General features: G+C 39.4%; 1 protein-coding gene across 1 annotated transcript; it reads left to right on the plus strand.

The window, feature by feature from the left end:
- The first annotated feature begins 205 nt into the window (after window positions 1-205).
- LOC129500043 (zinc finger protein interacting with ribonucleoprotein K-like) lies at window positions 206-5,117 on the plus strand. The gene is given in 5 exon segments (XM_055310184.1): window positions 206-274; window positions 3,819-4,031; window positions 4,034-4,161; window positions 4,163-4,390; window positions 4,550-5,117. Coding segments are annotated over 5 exon segments (1,206 nt in total).
- The last annotated feature ends 10,844 nt before the right edge of the window (window positions 5,118-15,961 follow it).

Consider the following 15,961-nt stretch of genomic DNA (forward strand, 5'->3'; position numbering starts at 1 on the left):
GGGGAGAAGAGGCCTGGGAGGGAGACTCTGAGGCACCCCCCCCAGGAGGTCCCCACGCCCTCTAGGTGTGTTCCCTGGCTCCCGCGCTCCCCGGACCTCCACCTGAGCTTCCGTGGGGTCTGAAGGTCCACCCTCACTGTGCCCAGTTCACCTTGTACCCTGTCCGATGCGACCTCAGATCACACCTGGCCCGCTGACTTGAAGCATGTCTGTCCATAGAGGGAAAGATTTAAATGAGAATGTGAGCAGTGAGAGCCCCACGCAGATCCTACCTGTGGGCCCCTGGTGCATCCAAGACCCGCCTGCCTCAAAGATAAACTCAAAATGGATGAAACATCTAAATGTGAGACAAGATTCCATCAAAATCCTAGAGGAGAACACAGGCAACACCCTTTTTGAACTTGGCCTACAGCAACTTCTTGCAAGATTCATCCATGAAGGCAAGGGAAACAAAAGCAAAAATGAACTGTTGGGACTTCATCAATATAAAATGCTTCTGCACAGCAAAAGAAACAGTCAACAAAACTTAAAGACAACCTACAGAATGGGAGAAGATATTTGCAAATGACGTATCAGATAAAGGGCTAGTATCCAAGATCTATAAAGAACTTATTAAACTCAACAGCAAAGAAACAAACAATCCAATCATGAAATGGGCAAAAGACATGAACAGAAATCTCACAGAGGAAGACATAGACATGGCCAACAAGCACATGAGAAAATGCTCCGTATCACTTGCCATCAGGGAAATACAAATCAAAACCATAATGAGATACCACCTCACACCAGTGAGAATGAGGAAAATTAACAAGACAGGAAACCACAAATGTTGGAGAGGATGTGGAGAAAGGAGAACCCTCCTGCACTGTTGGTGGGAATGTGAACTGGTGCAGCCACTCTGGAAAACTGTGTGGAGGTTCCTCAAAGAGTTAAAAATACAACCCAGAAATTGCACTGATGGGGATTTACCCCAAAGATACAGACGCAGTGAAAGAACGAGACACCTGCACCCCGATGTTTATAGCAGCAATGTCCACAATAGCTAAACTGTGGAAGGAGCCTCGGTGTCCATCGAAAGATGAATGGATAAAGAAGATATGGTTTATGTATACAATGGAATATTATTCAGCCATTAGAAACAACAAATACCCACCATTTGCTTCGACGTGGATGGAACTGGAGGGTATTATGTTGAGTGAAATAAGTCAATCAGAGAAGGACAAACATTATATAGTCTCAGTCATTTGGGAAATATAAAAAATAGTGACAGGGAATAAAGGGGAAAGGAGAAAAAAATGAGTGGGAAATATCAGAAAGGGAGACAGAACATGAGAGACTCCTAACTCTGGGAAACGAACTAGGGGTGGGGGAAGGGGAGGTGGGCAGTGGCGGGGTGGGGTTGACTGGGTGACGGGCACTGAGGGGGGCACTTGATGGGATGAGCACTGGGTGTTATTCTATATGTTGGCAAATTGAACACCAATAAAAAATAAATTTACCAAAAAAAGAATATCAATTATTGAAAATCTATAAACAAGGACTTTTTTTCCCATTTATTTGTATCTTTAATTTCTTTCATCAGTGTTTTTATAGTTCTCAGTGTATAGATCTTTCACCTCCTTGTTTAAATTTATTCTTAAGTGTTTTATTCCTTTTGAATCTATTATAAAAGAGATTGTTTATAATTTCTTTTTTCACAGTTCATTGTTAATATGTAAAAATCCAGTTTTTTTATGTTGGTTTTGTATCCTGCAACTTTATTGAATTCATTTATTCTAACAGGTTTTAGGTGTAGTCTTTGGGTTTTTTGTACATAAGATTATGTCATCCACAAATAGAGACAATTTTATTTCTTCTTTTCTCATTTGCATGCTTTTTATTTCTTTTTTCTTGTCCAATTACTCTGGCTAAGACTTCCAGTACTATGTTGAATAGAAGTGGTGAGAGTGGTCACCTTGTCTTGTTCCTGATCTTAGCCAAAAATTTTCAACTTTTCACCATTGAATATGATGTTGGCTATGGGCTTATCATATATGACCTTTATCATGTTGAGGTATCATGTTCTTTCTATACCTAATTTGTTGAGAGTTTTTGTTATGAAAAGATGTTTAATTTTGTCACATGCTTTTCTATCTATTGAGGTGATGATATGATTTTTATCCTTCATTTTGTTAATGTGGTATATCACTTTATTGATTTGTGTTTGTTGAACCATCTTTGCATCCTAGAGAGAAATTCCAGTTGGACATAGTGTATGATCCATTTAATGTGCTGTTGAATTTAGTTTACTAGTATTTTTTTTAGGATTTTTGCATCTAGGTTCATCAGGGATATTGACCTGTAATTTTCTTGTGTTGTAGTATCCTTATATGGCTTTGGTCTGAGGGTAATGCTGGTCTTGTAAATGAATTTGGATGTATTCCCTCCTCTTCAGTTTTTTGGAAGCGTTTGAGGAGGAATGACATTAAGTATTTCTTAGAATTCACCAGTGAAGCCATCAAATCTTGTACTTTTCTTTTTGGGGAAGGTTTTTGTTTGTTTTAAGGGAAAGTTTTTAATTACTGACTCAATGTCCTTACTCATCATTGGTTTGTTCAGGTTTCCTATTTCGTTATGGTTAAGTCTCAGTAGGTTGTATGTTTCTAGGAATATATCCCTTTTTTTGTAGGTTATTCAATTTATTGATGTACAGTTAATAGTAGTTTCTTATGATCCTTATATTTCTGTGGTATGAATTACAATATCCCCTCTTTAATTTCTAGTTTCATTTATTTGAGTCTTTTCTTTTTTCCTTTGTCTATTTAAAGGTCTGTCAATTTTATCTTTTTCAAAAAACAAAACCAAAAACAATTCTTAGCTTTGATCTTTTCTATTGTTCTTCTAGTCTTTTCTTTAAAAAAAAAAGATTTATTTATTTATTTATTTATTTATTTATTTATTTATTTATTCATGAGAGACACAGACTGAGAGAGAGGCAGAGATACAGACAGAAAGAGAAGCAGGCTCCCTGCAGGGAGCCCAACACAGGACTCGATCCTAGATCCTGGGATCATGACCCGAAGGCAGGCGCCCAACCATTGAGCCACCCAGGCATCCCCTAGGATTATTTTCTTTATTTCCCTTTGACCTTTATTATTTCCATCCTCCTGCTAATGTTAGGCTTAGTTCTTTTCTAATTCCTTGAGTTGTAAAAGCAGAATGTTTACTTAACATCCATTATCTTTTCTTGATATAGATAAGTATCTGCTATAGCCTTCCCTCTTAGAACTGCTCTTGCTGGATCCCATAAATTTTGGCATATTGTTTATTTTCATATATCTCAAGTATTTTTTTAATTTCCCTTTTGATTTCATCTTTGATTCATTGGTTGTTCAAGAGTATGTTCTTTATTTCCACATATGTGTGAATTTTCCAATTATCTTCCTGTTATTTCTACTTTTCATTGCATTTGGTCAGAAAAGATACTTATATGATTTCAGTTTTCTTATGTTTTTTAGCCTACCATATGATCTATCCTAGATACTTTCCCCTGCACCCTTGAGTAGAATATGTATTCTGTTGCTGTTGAGTGGAATGTTCTGTATATATTAGCTCCATTTGGTCCATAGTGTTGTTCAGGTCCATTGTCTCCTCTACCATCATGGTTTTATAAGATGCGAAATCATCCTATGCAGAAATCTTTAAAAACACTGTAATGAATACTCTCCCACTGTAGTCAGCATGATTCATCAGTATTTCTCTTTTTTTTAGTTTGTTGGCATGGAGTGGAGAATGAAGAGGCATAATTTGGCAGTGTTTCTTTAGAAGTTTTGTCACAGATCAGGACTCCAAAGATAGGTCTATCCACCCAGAAGACTCACCCCTGTGAGAAATGTGTCCCTATTCTGAAAGACATTTTGCACCTGACTGTTCTACCTGGGTAGAAACTATACTTGGATGGAGCATGTGCAAACCTACACCAGCTTCAGAAGCATTATACTGCAGAGAAAAGGGATGTGGAAAGGGCCTTATTTGTAAAGACCTGCATTTACCATGTCCCTTCACCTGTAGGAAGGTTGGAAAGGAGTTTCCAGCCACATTGGGCTTTCTTCAGCACCACAAAATCACCAAGTGTGGGGAGGCCTTTCATGGTGGAAAAAGTCATTACACATCACATGAATCCACTGGGAAGTCTCCAACCACAGAGTCTTGTTTACCACCGAAGAGTATCCACTAGAAAAAGGGTTTATGAGTCCAGCAAATATGGGAAAGCTTTTTACTGCAAGTATTCACTTGTTCAGCTCCAGAGAGACCACACTGGAGAAAAGCCTTATATGTGTGGTGAATGTGGGAAATCCTTTAGTCAATGTTCCAACCTTATTGAACACTGCAGAATCCATAGTGGAGAAAAGCCTTATGAGTGTGAGGAATGGGAAAGCCTTTGGGTGCAAATCCAATCTTGTAAGGCACCAGAGAACTCATAGTGGAGAAAATTACAAGTGCAGTGAATGTGGGAAATTCTTCAAAGCTTCATCCTTGTTCAACACTGGAGAATTCACACCACAGTAAGGCCTTATATGTGTTCCCAGTGTGGAAAATCCTTTAACCAAAGAGTTACTCTCATTAGACACCAGGGTGTTCACACCAGTAAAAGGCTTTACACATGTGGGGAATGTGGGAAAGCCTTTGGATCCAAATCCAAACTTGATCGGCACAACAGAAGTCACACTGGAGAAAGGCCTCATGAATGTGCTGAATGTGGTAAGTCTTTTAGACAAAGCTACAGCCTTGTTGAACACCAGCGAATTCACAGCAGAGCAAAGCCTTTTGAGTGTGACCAGTGTGGGAAATGCTTTAGCAGAAGAGCTATTTTCACTAAACATCAACAAATTCACACTGAAGAAAGGCCTTATAAGTGCAGTGAATGTGGGAGATCCTTTAGTCGAAGCACCAGCCTTATTCAGCACTGCAGCATTCACACAGGAGCAAGACTTCATGAGTATGGTGATTGTGGAAAATCATTTAGGCAAAAACCTATTCTCATTCAACATCAGGTAGTTCACACTGGAGAAAGGCCTTATGAGTGCAGCAAATGTGGCAAATCCTTTAGCCAATGCTCCAGCCTCAATCTCCACTGAAAATTTCACATCATGGAAAAGGCCCATGAATGCAGGAAATATAGGAAATCTGTCACTCCAACATCTGATGTTTAGCACCAGAAAGTCCATACTTGAAGATAGGCTTAGATTTGAAGGAAACATGCCATCTCCTGTTCACTCTAATGGCACTAAATAGTTTGTATGAGGGAGCCATGTACTTAAAGTTAAACCTCATACTTGCAAGCGTCCAGAGGGTGAAATTCCCCCATGAGTTTATAGGCATGTGTGAGGCTTACAGGAGCTGCACTACACATTCCAAACTACCCAGGGCCCTTACCAGAGTTAGATCACTGCCAGTTTCTCTAATAGAAGCCATCCTGCTTCTGTTACCTTGTACAGTGTTTCATCAGTCACTGCAGTGTGCCTAAAGCAAGGCAGATGTCTGTGCTCTCTCCCATTCCCTAGAGGAAATCTTGAGTAGTCTTTGCCCTTATAGTACTTTCCCTTTTCTGATTAAGTATGAATATGACCCAGTTTGGGTCAAGAGTGGGCTCTGCTGGCAGCTTGCAGGGAAGGCTTACCTTCTTCATGGAAATTTTTGGTTTCAGACAACACTTGTAGTTGATTTTTCCAGCCTTCAGGTCACCAACGGTCTGCCTCATTGCTCTGGTTTGTGCAGCAGTAAAGTTCTTAGTGTTTAATTTATCTTTAATCATGGGGGTTGTATTCACTGTTTTGGGTGAGTGGAAAACAGAAATGTGCTTGTGTGGGGGCCCCAACTTTGTGCAGCTCAGTGAGGACAATGCAGTGACAGAGAGAAGTTCTCATTCTTGTTTTGGTCTAATTTGTATGGCTGCACAAGACCTAGGAAACAATGCAGTGCTTCATGGTCCTCATTTGTGGCCTAGATGCCTCCTCCATCTATTGTGAGACCATAGGACACCCTAAGGAAGGGCCCCTTGCTTTGGAAAGTTCTGGTGCCTTTAGGAATGGCATGAATTTATTCTCTTGCTCCTAGAGGCTGTCATGTGATGCCCAGCACTGTTAAGGGCAATATTTTCAACAGGTTCTACAAAGGAGCCGAGTGTCCTGATATTTATAATTCTGAAGGCCTTTTATCACTCCTCAGACTACAGTAACTGGTTTCTTTTTTTTTTAATTTTTATTTATTTATGATAGTCACACACACAGGGGGGGCGGGCAGAGACACAGGCAGAGGGAGAAGCAGGCTCCATGCACCGGGAGCCCGATGTGGGATTCGATCCGGGGTCTCCAGGATCACGCCCCGGCCAAAGGCAGGCGCCAAACCGCTGCGCCACCCAGGGATCCGCAGTAACTGGTTTCAACCATAGGTGGTACTGATATCCTGGATGTGATTAATAGGCAAACTAGATGGTATATCCCTCTTCTAAAAGTGCATCCATAAATCTCCCAGTGACTATTGTTATGAGGAATTACAGGACTCCCAGTGATGTGTATCTTCTCTAGCCGAAGTCATTGTCAGAGCAAATAATCTAGAGGTATTTGTGAATTCTCATTGTCCTCCTGGGCTGTTGACCTCAGTGACCATCCACTGCTCTAAAGGCAGAGAAACGAAGACAGAGAATGGAGATCCTGTTGTCCCAGGATGTGACTCTTGTGGTCCAGTCAGTGTTTCATTTGTCCCAGTTTGGAACAGCCTCCATTGCTCACCAGTATTTCCTGCACTGATTCAGGGCTGCTCTTTCTCAGGAATAATGAAAAATAGAGTGGAGTCAGTACTGGGTGGTTAAACCTGCTGGTTTACAAAAAGTAGGTGATTCAGATTTTTTATTCTGAACTATTTTTTAGAAACTTTTTTGAGGTACAATTGACATGCAGTAATCTGCACATATTTAAGGTGTACAATTGAAAATTTTTGTCATACATTTAAACCCATAAAAACCATCATAATCATGATAATGAAGAACCATGATGTACCTCATGCTTTTATGATTTCTCCTTGTCCTTACCAGACCTTACAGGGATTCAGGGATTTACTTTCTTTAGCAATATGTTGGTTTATAAACATTGGGATGCAGGTATCTCGGTATTTCACTACATCTGTATTGTAAATCCCCAGCAGTGCAATTGCTTTATTTTTAACTCTTTGAGGAACCTCCACACTGTTCTCCAGAGTGGCTATACCAGTTCACATTCCCATCAACAGTGCGAGAGGACTCCCCTTTCTCCACATCTTCTCCAACATTTGTTGTTTCCTGTCTTGTTGATATTCACCATTCTCACTGGTGTGAGGTGGTATCTCATTGTGGTTTTGATTTGTATTTCCCTGATGGCAAGTGATACGGAGCATTTTCTCATGTGCTTGTTGGCCATGTCTATTTCTTCTTTGGTGAAACTTCTGTATGTCTTTTGCCCATTTCATGATTGGATTGTTTGTTTCTTTGCTGTTGGTTTAATAAGTTCTTTATAGATCTTGGGTACTAGCCCTTTATCTGATATGTCATTTGCAAATGTCTTCTCTGTAGGTTGTCTTTTAGTTTTGTTGACTGTTTCTTTTGCTGTGCAGAAGCATTTTATATTTTGATGAAGTTCCAACAGTTCATTTTTGCTTTTGTTTCCCTTGCCTTCATGGATGAATCTTGCAAGAAGTTGCTGTGGCCAAGTTCATAAAGGGTGTTGCCTGTGTTCTCCTCTAGGATTTTGATGGAATCTTGTCTCACATTTAGATGTTTCATCCATTTTGAGTTTATCTTTGTGTATGGTGTAAGAGAATGGTCTAGTTTCATTCTTCTGCACATGGCTGTCCAATTTTCCCAGCACCATTTATTGTTCTCATTGTCCTCCTGGGCTGTTCACCTTAGTGGCCATACACTGCTCAAAAGGCAGAGAAACGAAGACAGAGAATGGAGATCCTGTTGTCCCAGGATGTGACTGTTTTTTTTCCAGTGGATAGTCTTTCCTGCTTTGTCGAATATTAGTTGACCATAAAGTTGAGGGTCCACTTCTGGATTCTCTATTCTGTTCCATTCATGTGTCTGTTTTTGTGCCAGTACCACACTGTCTTGATGATCACAGTTTTGTAGTACAACCTGAAATCTGGCATTGTGATGCCCCCAGCTATGGTTTTCTTTTTCAATATTCCCCTGGCTATTCGGGGTCTTTTCTGATTCCACACAAATCTTAAGATGATTTGTTCCAACTCTCTGAAGAAAGTCCATGGTATTTTGATAAGAATTGCATTGAATGTGTAAATTGCCTTGGGTAGCATTGACATTTTCACAATATTAATTCTTCCAATCCATGAGCATGGAATATTTTTCCATCTCTTTGTGTCTTCCTCAATTTCTTTCAGAAGTGTTCTGTAGTTTTTAGGATATAGATCCTTTACCTCTTTGGTTAGGTTTATTCCTAGGCATCTTATGCTTTTGGGTGCAATTATAAATGAGATTGATTCCTTAATTTCTCTTTCTTCAGTCTCATTGTTAGTGTATAGAAATGCCCCTGATTTCTGGGCATTGATTTTGTATCGTGCCACACTGCCAAATTGCTGTATAATGTTTCCCTAACTCAGGGCAATGAACAAGGGGTAGTGGAAAGGGAGGTGGGTGGGGGGATGGGGTGACTGGGTGATGGGCACTGAGGGGGGCACTTGACAGGATGAGCACCGAGTGTTATGCTATATGTTGGCAAATCGAACTCCAATTTAAAAAATATACCAAAAAAAATCTGTCCTAGTTGTGCCCCAGGGTCTTCACTGAAGCATATTTTATAAAATCTGAAGACTAAAAACATTGTAAGAAACTGCCAAACTCTGCCTCTCTCTGTCTCTCTCTCTCTCTGTCTCTCTCTGTCTCTCATGAATAAATAAAATCTTAAAAAAAAAGAAACTGCCAAACTGTGATCTAAGCTGGTTATACCCATCTGTGTTCCCACTGACAGCCTATGAGCTCCTGTTCCTCCACATTTTGCCAATACTTCATATTGTCAGTCTTTTAAATTTTTAACTGTTTTAATAGAGGTGTTATAGCATTTAATTGCAGTTCTCTGATGTTTCATGATGTTGAGCATTTTTTATGTTTGCCACTTATATATCTTCTTTAATGAAAATGACAACACTATTTGTTTATTTTAAAATGGATGTTGGCTGATACTTTTCATTAATAATAAAAAGACACATTTTGGAACTCTACTCATTTTTCAGCACTGTTGTATCCTCTGCCAAATGGAAGTATTGTTTTTCAATTCTATAAGAATATCTTTGCAATTTTTTTGGTGGGGGGCACCTGGGTGGCTCAGTCATGCTCCACGTCAGGCTCCCTGGTTCTCCCTCTCTCTCTTTCTGCCGCCACCCCACCTCCCCTGGCTTGTGCTCTCTCTCTCTGTCAATAGATTAAAAAGTTTTTAAAAAAATTTCAAAATCTTAAAAAAATTTTTTGTGCTATTTATAGTGTAACACCTACAGAGGCCATATACATTTAAGCATTTTCTACATTCTTAACATATTCTCCATCATTTTCTGAAGTCTAGACATTCAATAAACACAGGCCCTGTATTGTAATGTTTGTCAGTTTCTCTCATGTATATACATACTCCCATCCCAGTCAGTTTCAAATTGCTAAAATGATGTCACTGAACGTGAATTTGGGAAGAGATGTGCAGTAGCACATTATATTCTATACCACCATACAGATACAATAGTCATCAATAACCTCAGGAATATATATGAGTACGATATAGTAAAATAATTTGGAAGTGACAGCTTTTGAGTATTTATTACATTTACCTTAAAAAATAGCTTTATTAAGGGCAGCCCTGGTGGCCTAGCAGTTTAACACTGCCTTTAGCCCGGGGTGTGATCCTGGAGACCCGGTATCAAGTCCCACATCGGGCTCCCTGCATGGAGCCTGCTTCTCCCTCTGCCTGTGTCTCTGCCTCGTTCTCTCTCTCTCTCTCTATCTCTCTCTCTCTCGAATAAGTAAATAAAAATCTTTTAAAAAAATAAAAAAATTCCCAAAAAATAAAAAATAAAAAAATAAAAATAGCTTTATTAAAAATTCTTATATTGTGCATATTTAAAGTGTACAATTTGTGTTTTGATACATGCTTAACCCCTGAAACCAAATGTTTCTTCTGCCTTTTTTTTTTAATTTTTATTTATTTATGATAGTTACACACACACAGAGAGAGAGAGAGAGAGAGAGAGAGGCAGAGACACAGGAGAGGGAGAAGCAGGCCCCATGCACCGGGAGCCTGACGTGGGATTCGATCCCAGGTCTCCAGGATCACGCCCTGGACTAAAGGCAGGCGCTAAACCGCTGCGCCACCCAGGGATCCCTCTTCTGCCTTTTTTAATGCATCCCTCCTAACATTAAAATAGTAGACATATTTATCCTTTGAATGGATATTTTCAAATATATACATAAAAGGAAATTTGTCATGAAGCCCCATGACCCCAATCCTAATCTTTCAACATTGATCAATTCTCTGTTTCTATTCCCTCTAGTCTCACTCATTACTAGATTGTTTTTTACATATAATCTCAACATCTTGTTCAATGCCTAATCTCTTTGGAATGCATTTCCAAAATGTAAGGACTGTTTAATCCTAAAAACTTTTTTTCAAACAAAATATTTGGAGTAGGGCCCTGGGTGACTCAATTGGCTAAGCATCTGCCTTTAGCTCAGGTCATGAATTCCAGGGTCCTGGAATTGAGTCCCATATCAAGCTCTCTGCTATGCTGGAATCTGCTTCTCCCTCTCCCTCTGCCTACCATTTTGCTTGCTTGTGCTCTCTTTCTCTGTCAAATAAAACAGAAAAAAATATATTTGGGGTTTCATATGTCAGTGCTCTATTCTTTCAATTTTCCTAAACTGTTCTTTAAGGGAATCAGATCCAAAATGGATATATATGACTTAGTAGATGGGTCTGTTCCCTACTCACTTAAAACCACTTCATCATATAATTCTTAGACCATCTGTTTGTTGAAGTTGCTTAGTCATTTGTCATAATTTGCTGTGTTTTGGATTTGTCAGGGATCCTGAATTTGGGGAAAGAAACAAATCCAGATCCAGGAGGCAAAGAAAGACCCCACCAAACAAAATCACCCCAAGGAGATATACACCATAACACATAGTAATTAAAATGACAGAAAGTAGTTATGAAGAATTTTAAAAACAACAAGAGAAAATAAAACAGTTACATACAATAAAAACCCCCATAAGGCTATCAGTTGTTTTTAGCAGAAGCTTTGCAGGTCAGAAGGGGGTGGCATGATATGTTCAAAGTACTGAAAGAAAAACCTGCACTAAGAATAGTCTACCAAACAAAGCTATAATTCAGAATAGAAGGACAGATAAAGAGTTTCCCAGACAAAAGTTAAAGGAATTCATCACCACTAAACCAGCCTTACAAGAAATGTTAAAGGTGATTCTTTGGGTAGAAAGGAAAGAAGCAAGAGTAAGTAAAGTAGGAAGCACAAAAGCGGTAAAATTAAATATGTCTATAAAAACCAGTCAAGGGATTCACAAAATAAAAGATTATGACACCATACACCTGAAACAAGAAGAATGGGTTCACATTGTGACCATCAACTTAATTTAGACTGCTATATGCATAAGATGTTATGTATAAACCTAATGGTAGCCACAATAAAAAACTGGTAGTACATATGCAAGAAGTAAAGAGAAAGAGATCCAAGTATATCACTAAAGCCAACAAACGACGAGAGAAGAGAGCAAAAGAAGAAAGGAACAGAGAAAAACAAAACAACCATAAAACAAGTACCAAATGAGAGTAAGTACATACCTATCAATAATTACTTTGAATGTAAATGGACTAAATGTTTCAATCAAAAGTAGGGTGACAGAATGTATAAAAAAGCAAGAGTTGTCTATATGCTCCCTATAAAAGATTCTTCAGATCTAAAGACACCTCCAGATTAAAAGTGAAGGGGTGAAAAAGCATTTGCCATGCAAATAAGAGTGGAAATAAAGCCAGGTTAGCAACCCTTATATCAGACAAAATAATTTTGGAATTATTCATGCAATAGTATTTTTTTATTCATGCAATAGTATTAATCATAACAACAATAATATAATTTCCTTGTAGACTGTCTTCATGATTCAAGAAAAAAGATATTTCTTCTCCTTGAAATTACCATCTGTATCCCACCCTCTTCCACATTCTCCATCCATTTATTCGTCCTCCTCTTTGTCTATCCGATTCAAAGGCCTTCCCTTGCACTGTGTCTCCCTGACCTTTGTGTCCTCTAAATACGAATATGATATTTAACAATGTCTATTTCACCTCTGACTGCAGAGGCAGCTGCAGCCATCAAGTAAATGGATTGGCTTCCCTGCCAAGTTGTGGCCTCACCCTTTTTTTTTTTAATATTTTTTTCTTTATTTATTTATGATAGTCACAGAGAGAGAGAGAGAGGCAGAGACACAGGCAGAGGGAGAAGCAGGCTCCACGCACCGGGAGCCCGACGTGGGATTCGATCCCGGGTCTCCAGGATCGCGCCCTGGGCCAAAGGCAGGCGCCAAACCGCTGCGCCACCCAGGGATCCCCTGGCCTCACCCTTAATGATCATCCTTCCAGGCTGCCTAGCCAGCCAGAAGTGCCCATATCCAGCCTCAGCTAAGATCCTGAGTCTATTCCAAATGCCATCCTATATCCTCAATCCAATATCTCCAGTTGAATGCCTCAAATGCACCTTGAGCTCATATTCCAACATTCTCAATTTCAGTCAATAGTCTTGCCATCCAAACAAGTTTGAAATCCAGGTCAGCCTTTGGCCATAATACTCTACACACAGTGCTGAGAAATTGTGACTGCCTCAAGTAAGTCTGCTCTGATGCATGGGCGTGTCTCTTTTGTGATGAGTCCTAATATTATCAGCATTTTCTATCCAATACCAATTCACCATGCATCTTATACACTGTCAGCATGCAGTGATCATTATTGGGTAGTTGATTATTTCATGCACCATTGAAACACATTTGTATCCTACTTCTATTGCTATTTTTGCATTTATAATATATGTAATATATATGATATTTATAATAGCATAATAGCAGCATATGCATTTATAATATATATAATATATACGATATTTATAATAGCATAATAGCAGCATATGCTATTTAATAGCATTTATTAGCTAGAAATTCTAATGAAGTACAAAGAAATGTTCACAGTCTTCTATTTGGTTAACTCAAAATAAGTCTGTATAGAAAAGAGAAGAATAGTTATTTGGATCACAAACATCACCCTCAAATAATAACGAAATGTTTTTTGTTTTGGTTTTTTAGAGAGACAGAGCAAGTGTGAGGAAGGAGTTTACTGGAGGGGCAGAGGGGGAGAGAGAATTAGGTGGTTTGTTTATTTATTTATTTATTTATTTATTTATTTATTTATTTATTTTAGGTAGAGAGAACATATGAGTGGGGGAGGGGCAGAGAAAGAGGGAGAGAGAATCCTCAAGCAGACTCCCCACTGCATGGGACCCTGAAATCATGACCCTAGTCAAAACCAAGAGTTGGATGCTCAACCCACTGAGCCACCCAGGTGCCCAAAAAAATTTATCTCAGGGATAAGATGCCCCCTTTGCTCACGTGCTCAGATTGTTTTCAGAGTAGCCACTATCACAGCAGGAAAAAAAATCTGGCAAGTGGCTCTTCTTTTCATATAAGTCTAAGATTTCAAAATGAATTGTATCTGTCTTAGTTTGTTAGGTCTGCTATAAGGAAATACCACAGACTGAGTGGCTTATAAACAACAGAAATTTATCTCTCACAGTTCTGGAGGCTGGAAGTCCAAGATTAAGGTCCTGGCAGATTTGGTGTCTAGTGAGAGCCCACTTTCTGGTTCGCCGACAGCCTTCTTGCTGTGTCCTCACATGGTGGAAGGGGCAAGGATCTCTTTTATAAGGGCACTAGTTCCATTTTAAGGCAGAGCTCTCATGACTTAGTCACCTCCCAAAGGTCCCATCTCCTAATACCATCACATTAGGCATTAGGTTTCCAACATATGAATTGAGGGGGACACAAACATTCAGATCATAGCAGTATTTGTGTTAGGAAATTCAGTTAGAAATATATTTGGGGGTGGGGAACAGATAGGATTGCTGGGGTTGGAATACTGAGATGTATACATGCAGAGGTATGGGCAGAAGGAGAGAGAGAAAATCTTAAGCAGGTTCCATGCCCAGCGTGGAACCCAACATGGGACTAAATCTCACAATCCTGAGATCATGAACTGAGAGGAAATCAAGAGTTGGATGCTTAACCGATTGAGCCACCCAGGCACCCTGTTTCCTTTTGCCATTCCTCATTCATTTCCTATGTCATGACCCTAGCTGACTTCTTTCTTCTTTGTCCCTTGATTGCACATACCAAAGCCTACAAAATTGATTCTGAAGCTTTGATCAACATGTAGTTGAAGAGAAATAATATTTGTTGGTTGCCAACTATTGAAAGCATGCATTATAGGACTAACATTGCAGTGTGTACATTCAGGTTTTCTTTGGGTTCCTGTTCTGCTGGATGGAATCTATAATATATTGCCTTACATTTTGGGAATACATTTTTTAAAAATAGAAAAGGCAGAATAAATATAAGGATACTTGGATAATGATAAGCTTAAAATTATAATTTGTGTCAACCTCGCATTTTAGGTAAATTAAATCTATATATTCCACATAAAATCTGAAGAAGCTTCATAAACTTATTTAAAAATTTATAGAAAACAAAATTTTCACTATTCCCTACCTGTTTCAGGGACACACAACATTTTCCTCCCCAATATCCCAATAATGGCTGCTTATGTGAAGTCTTTCCTCTCCTTACCCTCAGTGGACATACTGAAACTCACAAAGTTGACTCCAAAGCCTCAGTCTGAGCGTATTTGAAGAGCAACAAGATAATGTTTATTAGTTCAAAGCTGTGAATGAAGGTACTTGTATCTAAGGGACACTATGATAAAATATATCATGTGCTACTCCCCCATATAGTGAATGCGGGAATAAGTCCCCCTGTGGAGTCTTTAAGCAACACTACAAGGCTGCTCAGTGATATATGAAATTAAAGAATTTATTACATTCACAGCTCCTAGAAGAGGGAGGCACCACACCCCATACAAGAAGCCAGATGGAGCCAGGGAATTGACTCAATCAAGCAGGTGGAGATCCCAGAGAGGCAAGTATCATTATTGGGAGTCAAGGGGGAGTACACAGACACAGGAATTTCATTAATGCAGTGGAATGTCACTAGATCACAGGGAAGGACAAGAAAAGGAATTGGTATAGGGAACTAGCCTTATTATCATACTGGTGTACCTGGTCACGTGGGCTCTCAGCCTGCATGTAGGATGTTGAAGCAACAAGAGAATGTGGTTTTAAAAATTTACAACACTAGGGGATCCCTGCGTGGCTCAGAAGTTTAGCGCCTGCCTTCAGCTCAGGTTGTGATCCTGGGGTCCTGGGGTCCAGGGATCGAGTCCCACGTCGGGCTCCTGCATGGAGCCTACTTCTCTCTCTGCCTGTGTCTCCGCCTCTCATGAATAAATAAATAAATAAATAAATAAATAAATAAATAAATAAATAAATAAATAAATAAATAAATAAATAAAATCTTAAAAAAAAATTACAACACTAGCTCCATGAGGCACTTACAAAATAAAAAGACACAGGGTAGCCTGGGTGGCTCAGCGGTTTAGCGCCCCCTTCGGCCCAGGGCGTGATCCTGGAGGCCCGGGATCGGGTCCCACATCGGGCTCCCCCGAGGGAGCCTGCTTCTCCCTCTGCCTGTGACTCTGCCTCTCTCTGTCTCTCATGAATAAATAAATACAATCTTTTAAAAAATAAAAAGACATAGAAAACGCAATTTGGGTGCATTCCTCCT

This window comes from Nyctereutes procyonoides, unplaced genomic scaffold (genome assembly GCF_905146905.1).
Source record: "Nyctereutes procyonoides isolate TBG_1078 unplaced genomic scaffold, NYPRO_anot_genome, whole genome shotgun sequence".
NCBI classification, from domain to species: Eukaryota; Metazoa; Chordata; class Mammalia; order Carnivora; family Canidae; genus Nyctereutes; species Nyctereutes procyonoides.